The 27,368-nt window shown below is 40.0% G+C and overlaps 1 protein-coding gene across 5 annotated transcripts in view; it reads right to left on the reverse strand.

Moving 5' to 3' along the window:
• Nucleotides 1-586: 586 nt before the first annotated feature.
• LOC137040614 (arf-GAP with coiled-coil, ANK repeat and PH domain-containing protein 2) overlaps nt 587-27,368 on the reverse strand; it is a 90,913-nt gene continuing 64,131 nt past the window's right edge. The window contains exons 10-24 of one of the 5 annotated variants that reach the window (XM_067416389.1): nt 21,131-21,243; nt 20,981-21,032; nt 20,802-20,902; nt 19,700-19,805; nt 19,421-19,629; nt 18,175-18,244; nt 17,764-17,858; nt 17,447-17,631; nt 11,815-11,895; nt 8,876-8,968; nt 5,328-5,518; nt 4,380-4,489; nt 4,186-4,296; nt 4,024-4,085; nt 587-1,415 (exon numbers count right to left, since the gene is read on the reverse strand). In XM_067416389.1, coding sequence (XP_067272490.1) covers nt 1,336-1,415; nt 4,024-4,085; nt 4,186-4,296; nt 4,380-4,489; nt 5,328-5,518; nt 8,876-8,968; nt 11,815-11,895; nt 17,447-17,631; nt 17,764-17,858; nt 18,175-18,244; nt 19,421-19,629; nt 19,700-19,805; nt 20,802-20,902; nt 20,981-21,032; nt 21,131-21,243 — 1,659 coding nt within the window. In that variant the 3' untranslated portion in view covers nt 587-1,335. Of the gene's footprint in view, nt 1,416-2,210; nt 4,086-4,185; nt 4,297-4,379; nt 4,490-5,327; nt 5,519-8,875; nt 8,969-11,814; nt 11,896-17,446; nt 17,632-17,763; nt 17,859-18,174; nt 18,245-19,420; nt 19,630-19,699; nt 19,806-20,801; nt 20,903-20,980; nt 21,033-21,130; nt 21,244-27,368 lie in introns of those variants that run through there. The other 4 variants (XM_067416390.1, XM_067416392.1, XM_067416387.1 and 1 more) reach the window with 4 other exon arrangements.

The raw sequence follows: 27,368 nt of genomic DNA on the forward strand, positions 1-27,368 counted from the left end.
TGTAGCTAGCGCTCTGTAGAGACGTTTGTCCATTTAGGGCTACCGTAGAAACATGACGACACAAAATGGCGACTTCAATGCTCATTCTAAGGTAATAAAACACAACGGTTCATTATGTAAGGTCTTTATACTCCACTTAAAACAGTTATGTATATTGTATTGCATTTATGTCAATAGATCCTCATAAATACTACACACTGCACCTTTAAACACAAACTCAGTTGCTTTTTTTGTGCCCATCACTTTTTTTGGCGCATTACCTATTAATGAAAGTACAGTAATTGACGTGCACGGCTTCTGAGAGTCACGATTCACTGTAATAACCATAACGCATGGCTTGAGCCTTCTTATATTTTATAAATCTTATATAAATAAAGTTTCTGAAGCGGTATGACGGGTAATGTGCGTTTATAAAAGCACAGCTGCCGCGTCACACACACACACACACACACACACGGGAGAGTTCCTCACATGATCTGATAACGTACGGCAGAAACGAGAGCGGTTGAACACAGGTTTAGACTAGCATCATTCAGAGAACAGCTGAGGTCAATAAAGTCACACAAACGAGACGGAGTTATAAAAATGGTAGAGAAAACAATTTATAATATATCGAGATATTTTCAGTCAGACATTCGCAGTGGATAAAATAATCTTAAAAATGGCATGAATCATACAGAGAATCATACACTCTGGATGATTACAGAATGTAATATAGAAAAAAAAACATTTAAAGTACCACAAAATACCAAATGTTTCCCAGCCCAAGATGACGTATGTACAGAATATACATAATTCACACCCCATATTCTGTGCTCGGATTACATTCACTTTATACTATCTGAATAAAACAAATAACAGAGGGGTGCACATGCTAACACAGATTTTCTTTCATATACGCATTCAAAAATCATCAATAAAGTACAGAACGGATGCAATAAAAGCAGTTTTTGTAAATGATGTAAACAGTCACACAGCGGTGGATTTGACTATTACACACTGATTAGGAAACATTTGCTTCTGCACCTTTCATAAGCGAGATCCTATGGCTCAAACTAACATCACATGACTTTTTTATCTGAGATTCTGTAGATATATATAATAATAAAGGCAAACGCATGAATGAGACACCGTGTGAACGAGTTTTAAAGGCATTTACAATAAAAAGACAAAGACGATTCAATATAACTAAACGGGTGTCGCTCTGATTATTATGCGGGCAACGATATTGATTTAATAAAAAACCCTTATAGGATGTGTCTCAATTAAGACAAAGCTAATGATAAAAAATCCCAAAGGAGCGCAGGAGCGTGTGGTGGATGTATACCCTCATCCTCAGTAGCGGTTGAGCTTCTCCGGGTCGTTTGACGCCATCTGGGAGAAGTCTTGGAAAATGTCCTGGTACGTTTCGTCTCCTGTAAAGAGAAACAGCTGGATTACGAGAGAGTGATAGATCTGCATAAAGCACACCATACACACACACACACACATGCTATAGTGTAAACTGGAGCACGAGCACACACACACACACACACACACACACACACACACACACACACAAGCTCCGTACCTGCGCAGAGACTCGGAGAACAGCAGGAGAACGCAGGAGGAAAGAGCACAGGAATGAGAAGCACATGACAGTAATCATGGGATATGAAGAGTATTTATTGACCGTTTACATCTGATTGCTCATCATATATACATTTATATGAAACACCGTCGTGTGTTTGGCAAACGTTCTGGGTTACATGAGCCACACAGAAGACTTAACAGTGAGAAAGAGAAACAGAAAGTGAACAGATGAAGACATGACAGAAATCTCTATAATAAATCTCGTAAGGCCTTCTGAACCCCTTGATGTTGCATATTAATAAACCTGAGACTCTGCATCGTGCTCTGCTGAGAGATCGCAGTGATGATACACTCTCTGAACATGAGCTTGATTAATGTGAGAATAAACGCCTGTGGCCGAATGAAGCGGAGGAAGGCGATGAACCTCCTGAACAGGACTGTGGGAAGTAAAGTCCAGCTCTACTGCGCCCCTCTGTGACTGATGCCAGTACTGCAACTCATTTGGCACTCATTTAAACTAAATAAAACCAGTACAATTTAATATTCATAACAACATTCAGACTGTCAAATTTCTCTTATAATGTTCCTGAATAATGTAAAGTTTTTCATAAACTTATTATAAATGTGTATATATATATTCAAACTTGAATTATAAAATACATAATACTTTTTTTCTGTAATCTTAGAATCCTCATAATATATATACACACACACACACACCGATCAGGCATAACATTATGACCTTTATGAAATTATGATTATCTCTCCTGTTAGTGTGGGTGGGATATATTAGGCAGCAAGTGAACATTTTGTCCTCAGTCAAAAACAAGCTCCGTGGTCCAGTTCTGATGCTCACGTGCCACTGTTGGTGCTTTTGGCGGGATCAGGGGTCAGAGGTCACCCCGACTGGTCCATACGCAACAAACTGAGATGCTCTGTGTATTCTGACAGCTTTCTATCAGAACCAGCATTAACTTCTGGAGCAGTTTGAGCTCCAGTAGCTCGTCTGTTTGATCGGACCACACGGGCCAGCCTTCGCTCCCCACGTGCATCAATGAGCCTTGGCCGCCCATGACCCCGTGGCCGGTTCTCCACTGTTCCTTCCTATGGCCCTTGTTAAACTCACTCAAATCCTTACACTTGCCCATTTTTCCTAGCCTAGAAATCTAGACGCACCCTAGCGGCAGCAAATCTAATCTGCCGTGAGTGTCGTCTGGCAACTCTCAATACAGTTCTGAGCTGTAAACGCCAAACTCTGGTCGGGCCAATCACATCGTATATAGAGTCGGTGGGCGGGGCTTAACATAATGACGGCCGAGTTGCGTTTGCGTGCTTCTAGTAAACACAGAAACTGGCGAACGGCGGTCTTTCGAATCAGCTTTGACCGCGACTCTGGAAGACTTGAGTTAAGTTTTTCTCTGAGAAAAGAACAAAGAACGGCACTGAAGTCATTCTTAAAAAGGGAAGATGTGTTCTGAGTTTAGCCGACCGGATACGGCGAATGTTTAATCAGTCAACAAGCTCTGCTTCACCTTCGTTGCTCTGGTTGGTGTAGCGCTATCCTATCGCGTGCAGAGGGAGTTTGACAGACAACCGTTTATCCGCCCCTCGGATTGAGCCGCCAATGGTGAGTTTCCAGACCAAACATCTTGATGTGGCTCTGGCTTGTCAGGAGACATTTTTCCTGCTTCTAACACATCAACTTTGAGGACAAAATGTTCACTAGCTACCAAATATAGCCCACCCACTAACAGGAGCCGTGATGAAGAGATCATCAGTGTTATTCACTTCACCTGTCATAATGTTATGCCTGATCGGTATATATATATATGTAAAACATTTCTCTGCATTAAACAAAACTTTTTAAAAATTAATAAATAAATAAAAGTGATACTTTGTGCTAAAATAGATGGTCAGTATAGATGACATTCATAACAATAATCTATATTTTATCACTGAATTGTGCGGATCTACTACGAACGACTTCATAGATGTAACATTTATAAACACAGATTGGATTTCGACAGTTTTCCTTCCTCAAGTACATCAGAGGAAGTGATAAATACCAGGAATGTGTCAGAATGATCATCAATACACTACTCATTCAGTGTTCATTGCACTACTCTTTCAGATGGTTTTAAGACAAATACACACACATGTAAATAAGGTGCACATGTGTTCAATAGTACATAACGTCACTCTTTCACAAGACTAGCTATTGCACGTGTCCCGGCGGTAACATCCCATTATTGATCACTACATGGGCGAGATGAACCCATCCTGGGGCCACGAGGAGCTTTATTCACTGGCTGTGTACATTCACAGAGGCTGTGTTTGCGACAGGTTGTGTTGTAGTGTGTGTGTGTTAGGAGTCTCGGAGCTGTAAGCTAATGAACTCCTCCATACACTTGCGGTACTGCATTTCAGTGGGGCTGTTGGAGTTATATTGACCTGACTGACTGTACGCACCCTCCGATTCGCGCATCTCCTCGTTCATCTTGGCCAGACGAAGCCTGTCCAAAAACACAGAAACAGAGACCACATTACACACACTTTATGATCGGCACAGATGTCACAATACGCATTAAATGTGTGAGCACTAGAGGAACTTACAGTGTGACAATATCGGCGTTTGCTGCCTCGACTGCGATTGAAAGTGGCGTTTTATTCTCTACGTCTGCTGCGTTCTGATTGGCTCCCCGTTTTAGAAATAAACACACTTGCCTGCAGTAGCAAAAACAAACAAACATTAAAGCAGGATTCACAGAAACTGCATTATGCGTATGTGTGTGTTGAGCAGGACTGACCCAGTGTGGCCCAGTATAGTGGCGTGATGTAAAGGGCCTCGGCCCAGTTTGTCCTGCTGATTGACACTGGCTGAATTCTGGAGCAGGAACTCACAGGTGACCAGAGACCCCTGACACACACACACACACACACACACACACACACACACACACACACACACACACACACACACACACACACACGTAAATATAAAACTGCACTCATAATTTCTTCTGTTATGTGATGCATTTCTTATTCAAATTTTAGCCAGAAATTCTTTATGGAAAAACATGCACTGATGAATCATGCAAATAAGACCAGGAAAAAATATTATTTGAAAGTAAAAATCTATTTTATCTGCATGATTATTGCTGTATTTGACTAAAAACACAAAAAACAATGTAAACATATAAGAGCAAAACAAACATAAAAAATGATATTAAACAAAGAAACCCACCACAAAAACTCAAGCAATAGCAAAACAACAATTAAAAAACACAAAAGAGCCAAACAAAAAACATGGAAAAGAAACCTCACAAAAAACACAAAAGCAAAAAAAAAAAAAAAAAAAAAAGACACCCCCCCCCCCCCCAAAACCAATATAAAAAAAGACAGCAAAACATAAAAAAACGCAATAGCAAAAAGAAAATGAAAAAAAAAAACATGAAAACAAAAAGCTCATAGACCAAAAAGTAACATAATAAAAAACACACGAAAAACAATAAAAACATAAAAAAGTAAAACAAAAAACAAACAAAAACTAAAATATGAAACAAAGAAACCACACAAACTCAAAAATAAAAACATGAAAAAAAAGCAAAAAAAAAAAAAAAAAAAAACAAGAGAGAAAAAACCCCATGAAAAACAAAAAATTATACAAAAAGACAAAAAAGCTACATAAAATAAAAAGGCACAATAAATAAATAAAGCCCAGGAGTGTTAGGTCCTCCAGTTGGTGATGTCCTCACCCCATGAACGGCCATTATGAGCGGCGTCCTGTTGGCCTGGTCTGAGCTGGTCCAGTTGACTGGGGCTCCGTGGGCGAGGGCTTGGGCCATGTCGGGCAGGCTGCGGGAGAAAGCGGCCCAGTACAGCTGCAGGCCCGGGGGGAAACTCTGGGGCTCACAGAAGACCTCCAGCTCTTTCCCACAGCACTCCTCTGGAGGACAGATCACAGCGGCACAGTCACCAAACCACTCACACACTGCTACAGCAACACATCTGATACACACACTCACCTAAAGGATTATTAGGAACACTAGTTCAATTTCTCATTAATGCAGTTATCTAATCAGCCAATCACATGGCAGTTGCTTCAATGCATTTAGGGGTGTGGTCCTGGTCAAGACAATCTCCTGAACTCCAAACTGAATGTCAGAATGGGAAAGAAAGATGATTTAAGTAATTTTGAGCGTAGCAAGGTTGTTGGTGACAGACGGGCCGGTCTGAGTATTTCACAATCTGCTCAGTTACTGGGATTTTCACACACAACCATTTCTAGGGTTTACAAAGAAAGGGAAAAAACATCCAGTATGCGGCAGTCCTGTGGGTGAAAATGCCTTGTTGATGCTCGAGGTCAGAGGAGAATGGACCGACTGATTCAAGCTGATAGAAGAGCAACTTTGACTGAAATAACCACTCGTTACAACCGAGGTATGCAGCAAAGCATTTGTGAAGCCACAACACACACAACCTTGAGGCGGATGGGCTACAACAGCAGAAGAACCCACCGGGTACCACTCATCTCCACTACAAATAGGAAAAAGAGGCGACAATTTGCATGAGCTCACCAAAATTGGACAGTTGAAGACTGGAATAATGTTGCCTGGTCTGATGAGTCTCGATTTCTGCTGAGACATTCAGATGGTAGAGTCAGAATTTGGCGTAACCAGAATGAGAACATGGATCCATCATGCCTTGTTACCACTATGCAGGCTGGTGGTGGTGGTGTAATGGTGTGGGATGTTTTCTTGGCACACTTTAGGTCCATTAGTGCCAATTGGTCATCGTTTAAATGCCACGGCCTACCTGAGCATTGTTTCTGACCATGTCCATCCCTTTACAGGGTATATGCAGGAATCCTGAAGTTAATTTCAATACCTTTTTAAGACTTTTTAAAGACCTTCTCAAAATATTTTAAGACCCCATCGCACTTCAAGTTCTAATCGGCAACAAACCTTTAACTTAATACACAGTTGTAGTCGAATGTAGACTTTAAATCTCTATCGTAGGCCAATTTTGTATCGTTTATATTGCATATCTGTTTCGCAACATAAGGAGGGCGACACATTCCCTAACTGCGTATTTCGCAAAATACATGACGTCACCCGTAGACGGCGCGCACCAGGGATGGAAATTAACTTTTTTTAAAGTCTACCACTCAATGTTTTTACAGCCACTTTTTTGTTTTTAACTGACAATGTGTAACTGCATGTGAAAATTAATGCTACAAACTCTACAATACTTACGCAGTTTATTTAATCTCAAGTCTCAATGAAATACTGACATTTTCTCTTTCTCGCTTATACACACACAAAACATGAACTGATATACATTTCATTAAATAAGTAGGGCTCTGTGTGCTCTTTTTTTACCTGGTTGTGGCATTTGGAAGATTTGCGGTCTTTTATGGCTTCCAGTTTTATGGTTTTTAGTCCCAACAAAGAAAGCGTGTTGACAACATACCGAGCAGAACATTGTCAATAGGGATGCACCAAAATAAAAAATCTTGGCCGAAACCAAAGCCAAAAACCGGAAAATAAAATTCAAACTAAAATGTTTAACTCGACCTCACTCAAGTGTTCATTAAATAATAATGTACAGGCCTACTGGCCTGCAGAGAAGGACAGAAATTGAATAATGTAATCAAATGTAAAATAACTGCATATTTAACTGTTTAAATGAAAGATTAATCCTTATTAAACATATAAAAGCTATTCAATCAAGAGCATTGTTTAATGTCAAACTAAATATAAGGACATCACTCTGGCAGCAGTAAAGGCTACTGCGCCTTTAAGAGCTGAGGCGGGGATATGCTCGTCTTTCTCGACTGTGCACACTATACAGTTCAAAGGCATATTCAGACTATGTCTGCTAGGATACTCATCAAGATGGACACAAGATGGACATCTTGTGTGAGTTTGTCCGTTTAAGTGCAAGACATGAAAGAGAACTCAATATTTGCGCGCTGTGAGACGAGCGCGCGCTCTCGGATGATGCGCGAGTCTCACAGCGCGTCTCCAGGCGAGTGATGACGGAGAAAACGACTGGTCATATGCGCACATACGGCAACACTCGCATGCATTGAACAAAGTTTACAAAGAGGTGAAACAGCTCGGTAGGTGAAGCGAGTTTACCCGCCACAACTCAAAATCAGCCGCATTTGGCTGGTGGCGGTGCTAATTTCCATCCCTGGTGCGCACGCTCCGAGCCGATCTCAGACTGAGCACACTATTGTTTTTTAATACTTACGAGGATGAAAATAAATATATTCATAAATACTTTTTGGAGTCAAACTCTTTTGACAAAGCTTGAACAAAATTCTTTCAAAATTTAAGACTTTATAAAGCCGTGATAAGACTTTTTAATACTTTATAAGGGTCTTAATTTTCCCAAAATTGATTTATCACCTTTTAAGACTTTTCAAGAACCCGCGGATACCCTGCTTTATGACCACCATCTCCCCATCCTCTGATGGCTACTTCCAGCAGGATAATGCACCATGTCACAAAGCTCGAATCATTTCTAATGTGTTTCTTGAACATGACGATGAGTTGACTGTACTAAAATGGCCGCCAGAGTCACCAGATCTCAACCCAATAGAGCGTCTTTGGGATGTGGTGGAACGGGAGCTTCTGCCCTGGATGTGCATCCCACAAATCTCCATCAACTGCAAGATGCTCTCCTATCAATATGGGCCAACATTTCTAAAGAATGCTTTCAGCACCTTGTTGAATCAGTGCCACGTAGAATTAAGGCAGATCTGAGGGGGAAAGGGGGTCAAACCGTATTAGTGTGTGTTCCTAATAATCCTTTAGGTGAGTGTATATATCAGCTAATTTCTGTCAAGTAGTGATAGTTTTAGTCATATTATTTTAGTCTCCTAAAATCGAATGAGTTTAGTTTAATTGTTCAGCACTTAAAGGGTTAGTTCACCCAAAAATGTAAACTATGAAGATATTAGTGTTGAAATCTGATGGCTCAGAAAGGCCTTCATTGACATCAATGTCATTTCCTCTGGCACTAAAGACGTCGTTACAAAGCTCATCTCACTTTTTCAAAACAAAACTTCGAACCGTTATGAATCAGTGTATCCATTCATGATTCAGATCATCAAAATGACATTGATCCGCACGCAAATGTGTGCATCAATTACACAACATCTGTTTTGACTGGATCTCTTCCTTTCCCTAACATTTTCATCTCATTGACCAAGTAGACTTTCCTGATCTAAGATAAGTACTGTATATGCTTTCCTTGCGGATGAATTCCCGCTGAAGCTCGAGCTCAGACTGACCGGTGTTGTTGAGCGCGCTGGAGGAAGCGATTGTACTCGTTGTCTCTCTGCTTCCTTCTGATTGGCTCTGCACTTCAGCGTCTGTACTTCTCACTGTCAAACAGAGAGACACACACACACACACACTGTCAGACTCTTCTTCAGTGTGACAGCCAGCAACATCATAAAACACCACAGGAAACAAAGCATGGAGACACATGGAAGCAGAAACATCCACAGGAGAAAACCAGCACGAGCAATGTTAAAGCTCCTTACGGAGAGAGAAGTGCATGATGGGATGTTGAGCGATGGAAAGACGCTTCACAGAAAAACCACCAGGACTGTGTGGACCGAGCAAAGTTCACAATTATAATACAATTTACACTGATAATGGATCTAATCTTGAACTGAGGCTCAAACAGGATGAGAAACTACGGCATTTAACCTAAATTACCTAAATAAGGAGAAAACTGCTGTAGTGGAATAATATACAGTGCATACAGAAAGTTTTATTTTATTTTTTCTCATTAATGTACACACATCACCCCACATTGACAGAAAAACACAGAATTGTTGACATTTTTGCAGATTTATTTAAGCAGCACTGGGTAACTTTTGCTCTCGGGGTCCCCCTACAGTTGGGAAAAAATAATGTCCTCAACTACTGTCGTAAGCTCTGTCATCCTACAACAGGGGATGCCATCGCACGTGCATTTGTGGACATGACAGCCCTGATAGCCCTGAACTAGTGATGAGCGAGTCGTCTCATAACCCGCGGACCCCGTATGTCTATTTAATGGTCGCGGGTGCGTAGCGGTTTGTAAAAATGTATACAGGTCCTTCTAAAAAAAAAAAAAAAATAGCATATTGTAATAAAGTTCATTATTTTTTTCCATAATGTAATGATAAAAATTAAACTTTCATATATTTTAGATTCATTGCACACCAACTGAAATATTTCAGCTCTTTTATTGTTTTAATACTGATGATTTTGGCACACAGCTCATGAAAACCCAAAATTACTGTCTCAAAAAATTAGCATATCATGAAAAGGTTCTCTAAACGAGCAATTAACCTAATCATCTGAATCAACTAATGAACTCTAAACACCTGCAAAAGATTCCTGAGGCTTTTACAAACTCCCAGCCTGGTTCATTACTCAAAACCGCAATCATGGGTAAGACTGCCGACCTGACTGCTGTCCAGAAGGCCATCATTGACACCCTCAAGCGAGAGGGGAAGACACAGAAAGACATTTCTGAACGAATAGGCTGTTCCCAGAGTGCTGTATCAAGGCACCTCAGTGGGAAGTCTGTGGGAAGGAAGAAGTGTGCCAAATAACGCTGCACAACGAGAAGAGGTGAGCGGACCCTGAGGAAGATTGAGGAGAAGGACCGATTCCAGACCTTGGGGGACCTGCGGAAGCAGTGGACTGAGTCTGGAGGAGAAACATCCAGAGCCACCGTGCACAGGCGTGAGCAGGAAATGGGCTACAGGTGCCACATTCCCCAGGTCAAACCACTTTTGGGCTACAGAGAAGCAGCAGTGGACTGTTGCTCAGTTGTCCAAAGTACGTTTTGCAAATAAAAGCAAATGTTGCATGTCATTCGGAAATCTAGGTGCCAGAGTCTGGAGGAAGACTGGGGAGAAGGAAATGCCAAAATGCCTGAAGTCCAGTGTCAAGTCCCCACAGTCAGTGATGGTCTGGGGTGCCATGTCAGCTGCTGGTGTTGGTCTCACATGGTCCTATTTAGACCTTTTAGGTCCTAAGTATTTAGTATTTAGACCTTTTGCTCAGTATTTAGTAGAAGCACCCGTTTCATCTTATAGAGCCATGAGTCTTTTTGGGAAAGTTTTTCACACCTGTATTTGGTGATCCTCTGCCATTCCTCCTGCAGATCCTCTCCAGTTCTGAGGTCTTGAGAACTCTGGAGAAGGTTTCCGTCCAGGTCTTCCATTTAAGGATTATGGAGGCCACTGTGCGCTCAGAAACCTTAACTGCAGCAGAATGTTTTTGTAACCATGGCCAGATCTGTGCCTTGCCACAATTCAGTCTCTGAGCTCTTCAAGCAGTTCCTTTGACCTCATGATTCTCATTTGCTCTGACCTGCACTGTGAGCTGTAAGGTCTTATATAGACAGGTGTGTGGCTCTCCTAATCGAGACTGATCAGTATAATCAAACACAGCTGGACTCAAATGAAGGTGTACAACCATCTCAAGGATGATAAAAAACTAAACACAAAAATTATGATCCAAGTTATTCAACTAAATATACAAATAAAATGAATGAATTAGGTCTTATTTTATTCTATAAACTATAATACTGATCTGCAAACATTGTCGCTATATGATCAATTAAAATAAGCTGATAACATCACTGTTTTCTCCAGAACGACTGTACAGCCAAATCTAATTGTGTTGCAATATTGTCCTGTGAAGCTGCTTTGAAACAATCGTGATTGTAACAGCGTGATATAAATAAAGCTGAGGGATGATCAGAAGAAATGGACAGCACCTGAGCTATGCGTCACAGCAAAGGCTCTGAATACTTAGGACCATGTGATATTTCAGTTTTTCTTTTCTAATAAATCTGCAAAAATGTCAATAATTCTGTGTTTTTCTGTCAATATGGGCAATAATGTGTGTACATTAATGAGATTTTTATTTTATTTTTTAAAACAATCATTTTGATAGCATTGAAGTAATAAAACGACTAATCAGTTTAAAAAAATCTGTATATTAGACTATAAATAAGTTTTTAAAAATAACACATTTATAATTTAACGTAATGTAATGATAGTTTGTATGAAGTGTTGAGTTGTGTAATTAATGGAGTAGGTGCTCATCCTGTGGGATCTGTAGTTCAGATGGGCTGGAGAAGTGAAGGTGTGACCTGTGAACTCTGCTCAGCCGAGACTGAACGAAGAATACACACACACACACACACTGCTGTACTTACAGCGGCGAGGCTTGGCGGAGGAGTTAAAGTAGGAGAAGAGAGAGTCTAGCTCATCTACACAGAAGAGAGGCTCGAGGTGCGCTTCAGGGTTAGGACGGCACAGAAACACAGAGTAAAGCATATCATTGAGCCTCGGCCCCACTCACACACACACAGGTCTGCTCGGGTCCTGAGAGCTGGACCACAGACAATCATGGGTCACACAATACAACCTGCATACATTAAAGGGTTAGTTCCCCCAAAAATGAAATGTATGTCATTAATGACTCCCAGTAATGTCGTTCCACACCCGTAAGACCTCCGTTCACGAATCATTGACACGCGATCCGAATCATGAATCAATTCGCTGATTCATAACCGTTTGAATCTTTATTTGAGGATTGAAAACAAACGCGGAAGAGAAGACAATGCTGAATAAAGTCGTAGTTTTTGTTATGTTTGGACCCAAATGTATTTCTGATGCTTCAAGAGACTCTAATTAACCCACTGATGTCTCATATGGACTACTGTGATGATGTTTTTATTCCCTTTCTGGACATGGACAGTATAGTGTGCATACACTTGCATACGCTCTCAGACTAAATATAAAATATCTTAAACTGTGTGTGAAGATGAACGGAGGTCTGACGGGTGTGGAACGACATTAGGGGGAGGAGTTAATGACAGACATTTCATTTTGGGGTGAACTAACCCTTTAACTTTTAAAAACGGCCCAGTCTGCTCTGATTGGTTGACCCCTTACAGTTAGTTATTTTAATTAGTCTAGTTTTTGCTTTGGCATTTCTGTTAAAACCACAGGCAAAATCTCCGCGTGTAAGTGTTCTTTATGCTGCGTTCACACCAATCGTGAATTGAGCGCCAAAAACCGCGTCTAGTTTGACGCGTGAACATTTTGAATCCATTCGCGAGTCTGCAGCAAATTGGACACGTGTAGAAATCAAGCATTTGAAGCAAAATAGACGCATGTTCAAGGCGCTCCATGAGAAATATGTCATAAATACCACTCTGCCTCTCTACATTAAAAAAAATATATACATATATATTAAGCATTAACAGCCACACAAATGTGGTTCAGCCAACGCACTACCTGGACTATCTTCACTGCATGCACATTTAAATATCCTTAAAAAATATGAAGTTATGATACTTCACTTTGCCCTCCTGATTTGGTAGGCAACAATAGATTCATTAGACCACAGAACGCCTATTAGATGTACACAAGACGAATTATATCTCACGTTTAACCTCTACAGAGACATCCGAGCAGCGGCTGAGGAAAGGCTGCTCTCGCCGGGGAGAAAAACTCCAAAAACGAAGATTAATTTTTTTAAATAGGCGCTCTCTTTCAAATCTCTCAGATTTGAGCTTTAAACAACTACATTCTCACCTGAAAAAGTCATAAAACTACATTTGGTGACACAATAGTAGTATTTTTAAATGATGCAGGGTTTCTCATCCCGTCACTTTACGACGTGACAGCAGCAAGCAGGCTCCTGATTGGTTAACGCGACGCGAATTGACGGCAAAGTTCAGATTTTTCAACTCGGTTCGCTTCAAACATGTGAACGCCCAAAAAGCACCACTTGCGTATCGCGCAATACGCTCAATTCGCTTCAAATGCGCGTCACACGTCGACCTCCAGGCGCACTTCAACACACCTTTTCATTGACTTAACATGGAAATCATTCGCTCCAGATGCTCTATTCACATTTGGTGTGAACGTACCATAAGGCTGCCGATTGTTGTTCATGGTTTTCAGCTGCAACAATGTTTTTTAAAAAAAGCATAAAAATACAGTATTGTTCAAAATAATAGCAGTACAATGTGACTAACCAGAAATATCAAGGTTTTTAGTATATTTTTTATTGCTACGTGGCAAACAAGTTACCAGTAGGTTCAGTAGATTCTCAGAAAACAAATGAGACCCAGCATTCATGATATGTACGCTCTTAAGGCTGTGCAATTGGGCAATTAGTTGAAAGGGGTGTGTTTAAAAAAATAGCAGTGTCTACCTTTGACTGTACAAACTCAAAACTATTTTGTACAAACATTTTTTTTTTCTGGAATTTAGCAATCCTGTGAATCACTAAACTAATATTTAGTTGTATGACCACAGTTTTTTAAAACTGCTTGACATCTGTGTGGCATGGAGTCAACCAACTTGTGGCACCTCTCAGCTGTTATTCCACTCCATGATTCTTTCACAACATTCCACAATTCATTCACATTTCTTGGTTTTGCTTCAGAAACAGCATTTTTGATATCACCCCACAAGTTCTCAATTGGATTAAGGTCTGGAGATTGGGCTGGCCACTCCATAACATTAATTTGGTTGGTTTGGAACCAAGACTTTGCCCGTTTACTAGTGTGTTTTGGGTCATTGTCTTGTTGAAACAACCGTTTCAAGGGCATGTCCTCTTCAGCATAGGGCAACATGACCTCTTCAAGTATTTTAACATATGCAAACTGATCCATGATCCCTGGTATGCCATAAATAGGCCCAACACCATAGTAGGAGAAACATGCCCATATCGTGATGCTTGCACCTCCATGCTTCACTGTCTTCACTGTGTACTGTGGCTTGAATTCAGAGTTTGGGGGTCGTCTCACAAACTGCCTGTGGCCCTTGGACCCAAAAAGAACAATTTTACTCTCATCAGTCCACAAAATGTTCCTCCATTTCTCTTTAGGCCAGTTGATGTGTTCTTTGGCAAATTGTAACCTCTTCTGCACATGCCTTTTTTTTAACAGAGGGACTTTGCGGGGGATTCTTGAAAATAGATTAGCTTCACACAGACGTCTTCTAACTGTCACAGTACTTACAGGTAACTCCAGACTGTCTTTGATCATCCTGGAGGTGATCATTGGCTGAGCCTTTGCCATTCTGGTTATTCTTCTATCCATTTTGATGGTTGTCTTCCGTTTTCTTCCACGTCTCTCTGGTTTTGCTCTCCATTTTAAGGCATTGGAGATCATTTTAGCTGAACAGCCTATCATTTTTTGCACCTCTTTATAGGTTTTCCCCTCTCTAATCAACTTTTTAATCAAAGTACGCTGTTCTTCTGAACAATGTCTTGAACGACCCATTTTCCTCAGCTTTCAAATGCATGTTCAACAAGTGTTGGCTTCATCCTTAAATAGGGGCCACCTGATTCACACCTGTTTCTTCACAAAATTGATGACCTCAGTGATTGAATGCCACACTGCTATTTTTTTGAACACACCCCTTTCAACTAATTCAACTAATTGCCCAATTGCACAGCCTTAAGAGCGTGCATATCATGAATGCTGGGTCTCATTTGTTTTCTGAGAATCTACTGAACCTACTGGTAACTTGTTTGCCACGTAGCAATAAAAAAATATATGAAAAACCTTGATTATTCTGGTTAGTCACATTGTACTGCTATTATTTTGAACAAGACTGTATGTTTAAAGGAAGTGTATGTAGGATTGTGGCCAAAACTGGCACTGCAATCACTATCTCCTCTCCCCCTGACTCGAGGTTGCCAGATTGGCTGCAGGATCAGCAGGAACGTTTGTAGATCTGCAGCTGTGCTAACTAGAGCAGATCTGGCAACCCAGAAACACTACTGACTCGTGATTGGTCGAAAGGTGGAGGGCGGAGCTTCAGGCCAAAACACAAACATCAGTTGAGGGCTGCAACAACAACTTTATAATGACAATATCCTGGCCGGACTACTGTTGGCAGTGATAGAAGTATTTAAAATTAACATGATTTCTTAATGTCTAGTGACATATCAGGGCCATTTGTAAGGGCGCGCCTAAAATTTTTCCTCTGATTGGCTGTGGTCTAGACTCCTGATATTCCTGCTCAGTGCTGCGTGCGGCCTGCGAGTGATTTAAAAATTGCGACCTAAGCAGCACCAGGTAGTTAAACAGTATCAGGGCCATTTTATGATTCATTGAAATACATTTCTTACATACAGTTCCTTTAATATCAATTTTTTTTTTTTTTTTACTATTATTGGATTTTTAACTACGAATCGATAAGCAGAGTCAGAACCTGCAGAATTGAAATGATACCCAACCCTAGTCTCACACTGCAAAAAATGATCGTCTAACTCAGTATTTTTGTCTTGTTTCTAGTCAAAATATCTAAAAATTCTTAAAACGAGAAGTATTTACAAGACAAGCAACAGTTGTTGTCTCGTTTTGGGAAAAAATTAAGAGAGTTTGTGCTTAAAATAAGATAAATAATCTGCCAATGGAGTAAGGAAAATAATCTTAATTCAAACAGAAAACAAGATTATTTAGCTCACCCCATTGGCAGATTGTTTATCTTATTTTAAGCAAAAACTAGGGATGCACGATATTGGATTTTTGCCGATATCCGATATGCCGATATTTTTCAGCTCATTTTGGCCGATGCCGATACCGATGCCGATATATGTTTATTTTTTCCCTTTGTTTGGAAACAACACCATTTTGAGCAAAAACTATTTTTTTCATTCTGGTTTCAGATTTCTGAGGTATCCTTACTAAAAGGATCCTTCTTGTTGAAGATAAATAAATGTTAATAAAGTTCTTTTTATGATAAGAGTATATTAAAAGCTCTGAAAATAACAATAATAAAGTCAGTAATATTCTACAATTATTGTAGAGCTCCTTGGATTATTTTTCATCATCCATTTCATAAAATTTTATTACAGATTAATACACTGTATATAAAAGTATTTAATTTACAAGTGTCATGCTTGTGATTTATGACATCATTACTGATTTGTTTATTCAGAACAAGAAGTAACTTCAATTTATTTGTGTATTCTACTTTTCATTGTATTAGTGTAACAACAGCGCCCCCACTACATGTGTAAATATATAGCAGTCTAGCTGGAGGGCACTAGGACCTGGAGGAGCTTCTGCTGCTGTGGAGGCTGCCGCACACGCTAGAGAGTGGGGAGACGCGATTGGGCTTGTTTTGGGCTAGTTTTGTTGTGAAAACGTGGCAAATCTGCTGCTGACGGTCACGTCCTTCTGTATGTGCATTCAGAAATTCAAGGCAACATTTAAAAACAGTCAATATAAATCACTGTACATGCAATTTATTCTTGTTATCACTTGAAGAATGACCGCAGTGCTGACATGGTCTCATCTGTAGCACTCCTTGCACACGTGAGTTATTGCAGGCGCATATCAACAAGTTATCATATCGGCAAGGCATATCGGCATAATGTTTTCATATCGGCCGATGCCGATTTGTATATTTTAAGCGTTTATCGGCCGATTCCGATGTCGTGCCGATAATATCGTGCATCCCTAGCAAAAACTCTCTTCATTTTGAGTTATTTTTCCCCAAAACAAGACAATAATTTGTACTTGTCTAGTAAATGTTTCTCAATGTTATAATTTTTAGATATTTTGACTAGAAACAAGACAAAAATACTAAGTAAGAAAAGCATTTTTTGCAGTGCAGGTCGGACCTCAGCTTTTAATATTGAAGTGGACCTGTGTAGACCTCTCTAAAATGCACATCCGTTTGTCTAAGGTGATTACACCACTTGAGGATAATACAGGGCAGGACCAAGCAGAGGTTAAAGCGTATCATCAGCAGAGGGTCCAGTTTCAGGACAGAGGCCACACTGGGTCGGGTCAGGCCTGATGATCTACTCACCAGAGGAGCCTGAGGCTGGCCGGGGTTTAGGCGGCGAAGGTCCAGGCTGGGCGTCCGAGCAGCCGCTGAGCAGTTTATCTTGCTTACTCAGTGATAAAACCTTCAGTCTGATCTCGTCTTCTGTCTGTCTCTGCACAAACCTCCGCTCCACATACTTGGCTTTAATGTAGGCCTCCACCTCATGCCTGGGACACAAACGCTCAGCTTTTACACTTGCTTTCCAACAGGAGAGGTATATTGGCATCTTGATCCATGTTTTATACTGTTCATACTTCACTGAATATCTGTTAATAATTCATTATTATTGATTATTTTACCTGGGATCTCCCGGTTGTGGTTTTCTGTGTCCTAGTTCTTCTCGTCGAGCCTCGTAGATCTGATTTATGACACCATTTCCCAGCTCACACATCAGCTTAGTAACAAAAGTAACTGTTATTAATTCATGTATAAGAACTAAAACTGTATCATCTTAGAATGAGAAAAAATCCTCTTGAAAATGTTCTATTAAAATACAATGTGTTCACTGGCAGAAACGAGGACGTCTTGCTCCTGTTTGAACAGACAAACTGCAAATCTAAAGCTCTGCCTGTCTGAAGTGGGTCTGTGACTTCACGTGTACGAGGTGATGAGATGTTTATGAGATGGACAGATGTTGACATGCTCTAACAAACATCTGTCGATTGGCATCCGTATGCTCATGACGTGGGGACTGAAGCCTCGCGTCTCACCTTGAGCAGCTCAGGCTCCCATGTGTCCAGCGTCAGAGATCGGACCTTGGAAAAATGAACTCCAAGACTCCTGTCAAACAAAACATATCATTTATAAAATATATAACAAGTTTAAAGGGATAGTTCACACAAAAAAGGTCAAAATAACGCCGCAATCATAGATTTATTTACACACTGCAAAAAATGCTCTTCTTACTTAGTATTTTTGTCTTGTTTCTAGACCAAACATCGAAAAATTCTTAAATCAAGAAGTTTTTACTAGACAAGCAAAAGTATTTGTCTTGTTCTGGGAAACAAAAATAACAAAATTAGGAGAGTTTTTGCTTAAAAGAGGCTAAATGATCTGCCAATGGGGTGAGAAAGATAATCTTGTTTCTGATTGAAATCTCGTTTCTTGTACAGAAATAAGATTATTTTTCTCACCCCATTGGCAGATCATTTTGCTTGTTTTAAGCAAAAACTCACTTCATTTTGATTTATTTTCAAGAAAACAAGGAAAAATATCTAATGTCATTTTACTGATCTAGTAAATGCATCTTGATTTTTAGAATTTTTAGATATTTAGACTGAAAACAAGAAAAAAATACTAAATAAGAAGAGTATTTTTTTGCAGTTTAACCTCTGCTTTTCGCCAGTCCTTCACAAGTTTCTCACTCACTTCAAACTTTCTTTCTTCTGCTCGATTATGCACAGCGAGCGCAGCTTCCGTTTATGCTCAAGCAGCAACATTACACAATAACTAAAGTTTAAAAAAGTCTAATCGCATGCAACCACCCCTTTAATGTAAGAATTTTTAGATATTTTGACTAGAAACAAGACAAAAACACTAAGTAAGAAATGCATTTTTTGCAGTTTACATTGAAGAGTAAGTAGAGCGTAGTGTTGTCAGTCACACACACACACACACACACACACACGCACACACGTCGTGTTTCCATGTTTTATGGGGACTTTCCATAGGCGTAATGGATTTCATACTGAACAAACTGGACATCCTATCCCCCTACACTACCCCTGCCCCTAAACCTACCCATCACAGGAAACATTCTGCAGTTTTACTTTCTAAAAAAAAACTCCTTCTGTGTGATTTATAAGATGTTTTCTTCATGGGGACCTAAAAATGTCCCCACAAGGACAAGGATTTCGGTAATTGCCATCTTTGTGGGGACATTTTGTCCCCATAACGTAGGGATTACCAGGTCTCACACTCACACACACACACACGCACACGCGCACACACACACACCTGTGTATCCCAGAGCACTGTATGCAGAGTGTGATGCCCAGATTGATGCTGGCCCAGCTGGGGTCGGGCTGGCCACAGTCGCAGCAGGTGCTGTTTCCGGAGATGGCCATGACCTTCTGCAGGGCGCTGTCCCCCTTTAGGCACTTCTCCTTGGCCTCGCCTCCGGAGTCCAGGCTGCCTGTGGAGGTGGACGACTTCCGGTCCATCTTCTGCCAAACACACGCCACTGTTAGCAAAGCTCTGGGCATGCAGGAGGCCAATGAAAGGTAAAGCGAGTACCTCTGCGTCCTCCGCTCGGTCCCTGAAGGCGGTGGCGATGCTGTTTTGGACGGCTTTGATCCAGGCCTGCCGGAGTTTTTCAGAGTCCGCTTGCATCATACAGCTCCTTAAACAGAAAGAACACCAATACAGTCTGACTTCTGCTCTGGAAAATAATCATAGAAGAATCAGCGGTTTGTCTTTTTAAATGAAATGCTTTAAAAAATAACCACAGTGCCAGATTTATACTTAAAACAAACAATTTGCAAAAAAACTGCAAAATGGGCTGAAACTGAAACTTTTCAGGCTCCTTCAGGGTATCGTGCCAATGACCCACACCGAGTTACGTAACGATACACTAATGCACTCATGAAATACAGCATTTTACTACAAAATTCAAAATGGCCGATGCCCCAAAATGGCCAATATGGAAAAAGTGGATATAATTCGACTCGCATGCCGCCCAAATTACCACAACACTTTTATGATTTCTGGGTACACTGTTCAAAAGTTATAAGCAAAAATAGCAATTTTTCCGAACTCCAGACCAGTAGCAGGTAGCCTCAGGTCAGGCTTGTGACGATCTGTACCAAGTTTGGTCTGAATATGATAAAGCATTGCAGAGATACAGCCTTTTGTCTATTTTCGCAAATGCTGCGTAAAATTAGTTTGCACGTTATTCAGAAACGTTTGAAGAACCAACTTGAATTCCATAACTTTTTGTCAGCATAGGCTGAAGACGATTGGTTAAAATTTTCGTGAAAATCGTAGAAATCGGGAGTGTGAAAAAGTAGGTTTTGCTTCTAGCCCTTATGGTTCAAAAGTTATTAGCATGAATGTGTGTGCAACTTTGGACAGATGGTGGCGCTAGAGGGATTGAGTTAGAGACTCCAAATTTCCTGTGGTGACAGTTCAGACTGTCTTCTATTAGTCTGACTAATTTCACAACTTTCCTGCCAACGGTTCTATGGGCGGCAAGAGCGGAAGAAGAATTTAAAAAATACACAATTATTGTACAAATACAGTATATTCAAATATTTAAAAAAGTAATTCAGGTGTTCAATCAGACATGACTTTGTGTCCCTTGCAAAATTAAAACTGATCACATTGATCATGTACTCACTTTGTTGGAGAAACCACTTCGAAACAGAATCTGCGCTCGATGTCCTCGCAGTGTTTGACGGTGCATAAGCGCAAGTCTTCCACCACAACGGTAGGGTTATCCTGAAACACGACAGCAAACACTGCTTAAAACACAAGTTTGAAATGTGTGTTTGTTCGTTTATTTCGCCCTAGGATTACCTTAAATTTCTTTTGGTACACTAGCTGATTGTTCTGAATTGAGAACCAACGCCTGAAAAGAAAATGCAGTTAGCAAGCGTGTAAATGTCGGCGATGAGTGTGTGCTTACCTGGAGTATGTCACAGTTTGACTTCATGTCTTGCCACTGACCTGTTCCACGTTTTGAAGGCGTTACTGGCCCTCTTGAACAGATAGCCCTCCATGACAATCCCATTCTCCGCATCCACGTTGTACTCCAGCTTAGTGTCATCATTTGAGAAGTCCTGAGCAGAAAAGCAGAACGAATCAGGCCATATCAATATTTTAATTTCTATTGAGTTTAATTGCAAAGCCATTGATTCTATTGCAAACGTGTGCATTTTATTACAAAACTATTGATTCTATGCAAAACTATTATGTTTTATTGCAAAATGTTTGTATTCATTCGATTTTATTACAAAACTATTGATTGTATGCAAAACTTTTGTGTTCCATTGCAAAACTATTGTGTTCCCATCATTTCCATCACAAAAGGTTTGCAAGCGAGTGATTATTATCAAGTTGTGAACATGCTGATTACAATATATAGAAATGCTATCAGGCCAATCTACGATCCCTGCTTCCTGCAGATGTCATGTGATCTGGACTGAGCTCGGACTAGTCAAGCCCAGATGAGCTCAGACTAGCAAAGCCCCAGTAATACTAGAGGCGTCACTGGATCCTGTGCTTGTATCATGGAGTGAAACCTCAAACAGCTGAAGACAGATAAGCGTGACATACTAGTAGATGAGCTTATTTTACAGCCTGACCCGTATGCTGCGCCAATCCAGTCTGGACCGCACTACACTTAGATACTCTCACATCACATCGCACACACCGTAAGCATCCCAAAATCAACCATTTAGCACACACAACTTTGAGCTTAAGTGTGCCTGCCTAAACCATGCATGAGAATGTAATGAGTTATTATATTTTAATGTCCATTCCAATAACATCAAATATGTTTGCTTTTGTTATAGGCTACCGCACAAAAATAATGACACGAGATGAGGTGCTTATCGTGTTTCTATGCAAATAACAATATAAGGAGCGTATTAGTATAGTTATTATTACTGTTGTTGGCATTATAATTATTGGGATGAGGATGAGAGGAAATGAGGGAAGAAAATATGTATGTGTATTAATATTAATGAACAATAGTTATGTTAAAAAAACACCCTTTACATTTGTTCTTTTCTCTGTTTTTTTTGTATTTGTATTGTTGTTTGAATACTTTGTTTTGTTTAGATTATAATGTGTATTTTGTACAATATTTGAAAAATAAACTAAAATATAGCTATACAAAAGGAGGAGTGCGTTTAAAAAAAGAATAACAATACTTTGCAGTTCCACTTAGGATTAATTTGTTAAAAGCATTAGGTATCATGAAATAATTATGAACAATACTTTTACAATATTTATTAAATATAGGTAAAAATTCAAATCATAATTCATAACACACATTTAATTCTATATATTAATCATCGTGTTTCTATGCAAATAACAATATAAGGAGCGTATTAGTATAGTTATTATTATTGTTGTTGGCATTATAATTATTGGGATGAGGATGAGAGGAAATGAGGGAAGAAAATATGTATACGTATGTGTATGAATATCTGGATATTTATATGAAAAAAAAGGGTAAGAAAAAAAAAAGATATGTATGTAAACAACAACAACAACAAAAAAACACACACATAAAACACTCGACAGCCTTCACATTTTTCTCCTTTTTTTGTGTTTGTATTTGTATTGTTATTTTTCGAATTTTTATGTTAGATTATATGTGTATTTTGTACAATCTTTGTATGTTTACCACTTAAAAAATTAACTAAAATATAGCTATTTTAAGTATGCATTAAAAAAAAAGAATAATAATACTTTGCAGTTACACTTTTAAGGTTTAATTTGTTAAAAGCATTAGGCATAATGAAATAATTATGAACAATACTTTTACAATATTTATTAAATCTAGGTTAACAATCATAATTCATAACACACATTTAATTCTATATATTATTTACACATAATAAAAGCAAATTTATAAATGAACAAATAAATGCTGTAACCTAATGCATTAATTAATGTTAACAAATGGAATCGTATAGTAAAGTGATCCCAAAAATTGTATTGATTTGTATATATATGCTGCAGAAATATATAACTCCGGTAACACTTTAGTTTAGGGTCCAATTCTCACAATTATTCCCACCCAATACCTAAACTTGACAACTACCTTACTAACTAATAATAAGCAATAGTTTATTAAAGCAGAAGTCGTAGTTAATAGCGATAATTGGACCTTAATCTTGAGTGTGGCCAAATAAACAAACAGCAAGAATGTGAATTAAGTTGAAAGTTACGGCAATCTGCAGTGCGAATGGAGGATCTGAATCCAGTTTCAAGACCAGTGTCAGTGTGAACGCTAACAGAACTGGATTCAGATCCACCTGTGTGTGTGTGTGTGAACTACAGGCCATGGCATTCAGTGTGACCCTGCGCTTGTGTGTTTACAGTAGGACCAGCAAAATGGACATGACAGCACCAACTGTTATTAAAAAGCAGATTTGGTTTCCATTTCTTGGTAACCTGATCAAGCCATGAGCTGACACATAAGCCAGCGTGCTGGATATATACAGGGTGGCAGGAACAAAGAAGTGGACTACAGCGGTTCCCAAAACACACGACTACCTACAGTACCTGGAGCTCTTCCTCCAGATCCGATACGCCGGCGAGAATAACGCTATTCAGGTTTAAGAGTAAATCATGTGAAGATCATGTTTTTTTCTTTCGTTTAGAGATCATGTATGATGAACATACTTTAAATGCCCGTCCAAGTTTTGTTTGAGGATCTTGCTTCCTTTTTCCCCTTGGTGGTTAATCCAATTTACATTTTTAGAGCTAATATATGTAAATTATTCTTCAAATGTTCATCTTTTCATTATAACAGACATCCATGTTTGTCATTGACCGACTGATATCCATTAAAACAGCAGTGCCAGCCATAAAAACAGATCACTAGACACACAAAACAGCCGCTTGCTAAATAAAATGAACCCTGCAGCTTCAATGCAAAGCTGTACTTGTGTATATAACCGTATCATTATGAAAATCCCATCCTGATGAACCAAACCACATCAACCAAACAACAGATTGCATAAGACAATGACCAGATGTCTAAATAAATGTCAGTATTTAGAGGAGAGGTCACACCAAGCTATCAAGAGGCAATAAGAGATTTGTGTTTATCACCTATGGAATAAATTAGTTAGATTAACTCACCAGATACCACACATAATGGAACCTGCTGAAGATCTTCATGCCGAAGAGAGCAGCGCGAGTGTGTGTGTGCGTGTGTGTGTGTCTTTCAGCAGTGCATCTAACTTCCAAACATTTCTGTGTTGACTACGATCAGCTGAACTGAGCCTCTACACACTCGACCTTACGCATGTATGGGTGTGTGTACACACATGTATAAGAAGAAGACTGAGATGGGCATAAGACTTGCTAACCATTGCTGGCTCCTCCCCTTTAGGAAAGCTCTGGTGTGTGTGTGTGTGTGTGTGTGTGTGTGTGTGTGTGTGTGTGTGTGTGGGGTCGATGAATGAATTCATTAACTGTGGCTCATGGCTTGGATTCACCAATCCAAGAAGAGCATTAAACATTTACACTGTGGGCAGTGCCCTTTGGTACGCCTGTGTTTTGAGTATTTTTTTTCCAGTGCAGGTACAATAGTGTGATTAACTCTTTATACTACAGTTACAACCACCATCCACAAACGTCAATGGGTTTTACAGCTCGTCAATGATTATTAGATAGACTGAGGAATGTTATCCTAATGATGAAATTATCATGGCTTATAATTTTGCCATTATGAAGGAGTGATATTCTCAATTTAAAGCAGCACTAGGTAACTTTTCAACCTTCATAATATATTTTTTAAGACTCTTGTGATGATAAATCGACTTACAATTGGTTGAATGACACGTCTGCCATAGCCTGATGGGGTCTGTATCGTTTTTAATCGTACTTTTAAACTTCGGGTTTCGGGTAGTAACCCGAGAACAAAAAGAACTACAAAATTCGACTGCTTTACGGCATATACGTCACTTCCACCAACACCAACACTTCCTTACATTCAGACGTGCGAGCCCAACTTTGTTTGTCGGATAATATAGTCATGTCCGAAGCAGGACAGACAAATAAGAAAGAAAAGGTTTTGTTGGAGGAAAGCAATAAGAGGAAACGAGAAGGTGATGGGATTAAAGGCAGGACGAGGATCAGCATGTGACCAGCGTTTGCTCGTCGGCGTGAGCTGAAGGAGGCGTGCCCGACCGATGCTGTCCTGCTTGTTACGGTGAGCTACCACTCAAACATTGAACTGAAGTATCATATAGATTCTGCAAAACGGTAAACAATAGACTACTATAATGACGCTGGCTTGTAAACGTGAGCATCGCGATTATTTGGCGTTTGAAAAAAATAAAACCCATGAAATTATTTTCATATGACATGCTGAAACATGCCACTGACTGTACCTGGGATGAAGACATTTCACACGCGCCGCCAGAAGAACACCTGCATGTGAACTCCTCCTGCAGTGTTCAGGGGAACTGTTAGTGCTGCACCGACCCGCGGGACGCTTTTATGAAGTTATTTGGCCCGCCCCGCACCACTGTATATATTTTTACAACCTGCCGCGCACCCGCGACCATTAAATAGACATACGGGGTCCGCGGGTTATGAGACGACCCGCGCATCACTAGTTCAGGGCTATCAGGGTTGTCATGTCAACAAATGCACGTGCGATGGCATCCCCTGATGTAGGTTGACAGAGTTTACGACAGTAGAAGAGGACATTATTTTTTCCAAACTGTAGGGGGACCCCGAGAGCAAAAGTAGCCATGCGGCTTTAACCAGCCAGCATCCTTTTATTTACATTTATTTACATTTTATTTAGACATGTTTGAACATGTAACCCAATCACATCACTAAACCTACACATTTGTGTATTATATGAAGACAGACACACAATTTATACAAATATTCCAAGTGTTTTCCGAGGCCGTCTGCATCCGCAGATGATCATGCATTAGGATGTAACCATTCATTCGGAGCCGGTTGAAAATCAATACAAAGGTGTGACGATTCAAGTCGGTTCAGATGTTAAATGAATCGCGATACAGGTTTTAAGCAGCAGGGACGCTGACACCATACCGTGACCTCGCTTTACAGGCACGATAGCAATGAGCCAGCTGTAGCTAGCGTTAGGGTCGGTGCGAGCACACTAGCGAAGAAGAGTGAAATCAGCGAAATCAGAAAATTGAGCGCGAGTTAAACTGTGTGTTCACACCACCGGCCGCGAAAACATCTAAAGCCCTATTCGCACGGGATTAGTATTATCTGGTGATTTGTAATAATTGCAGAAAATGTCTGTGATCTTAATCCCGTGCGAATCGGCCATGTCTGTAATTTGTAACGTAAAAATTCCCCCGTAAATTAGTTATCATATTTCGCCGAACACTGAGGTCCTGTGGTAATAGTAGTCCCGTGCGAATCGGCATCTCTGTGATTTGGCCAGGATTAGGCGGATCGTATATCATTTATGCAAGGTTTTTGTTTCCTGTGCGCATTTCTATCTTTATCTTTCACGAAGAACGGAGGCTGCGTTCATTATGCGCACCGCATGGATTATACTTTCACTTTAGAATGAGTAACAATTTGGGAGCAAAATGCTTGAATGGTGTGTTTAATATTAACATCAATACTATTCTGAATGAAAAACAGAACAGAACAGTACAATGATGAACTCGTTTAAATGGGCGCTTTTACATTGAGCTTTGAAACTCAATCTTCCGCCGTAGGCCGATATTGTCAGCTTCTCACTCGTTATAAAGGTCTGTGTTCAGTTCAGTTTTTAATTGTAGCCTCTCTTCTCTAACTGAACAAAATTATTTGTATTACTATAAAACAATCAAAATGATGATGATACATATGACGCAAAACTCAGATGTGGGAGTAATTTCTAAATCACAGAGGTCCTTAGATAATAATAATCCCGTGCGATTAGGGCTTAAGCAGACGGAAATCATTCATTGTCAATGGGAGCCGGCGCAGCCCGTCGTGGGCGATTTGGGTGTCGAGGACAGTTGAAATCTTTATGGTAATGAGCTATGACACGTTCGGCAGCAACCAATCAGAATGTAGAAGTGCTCTGCTTGAGGATCCCAGAGTACGTGGGCTCCGACCACATTAATTCCCAAGCAAAATGTAGGAGAGGTTGATCATTGCTGTGGCGGGTTTGATAAGGCACGCAACACTATTTATAGGCAACATTTTTGCTCTAGAATGCTTGTTTTTCAACAGG

This window comes from Pseudorasbora parva, chromosome 14 (assembly GCF_024679245.1).
Source record: "Pseudorasbora parva isolate DD20220531a chromosome 14, ASM2467924v1, whole genome shotgun sequence".
Taxonomy (NCBI): Eukaryota; Metazoa; Chordata; class Actinopteri; order Cypriniformes; family Gobionidae; genus Pseudorasbora; species Pseudorasbora parva.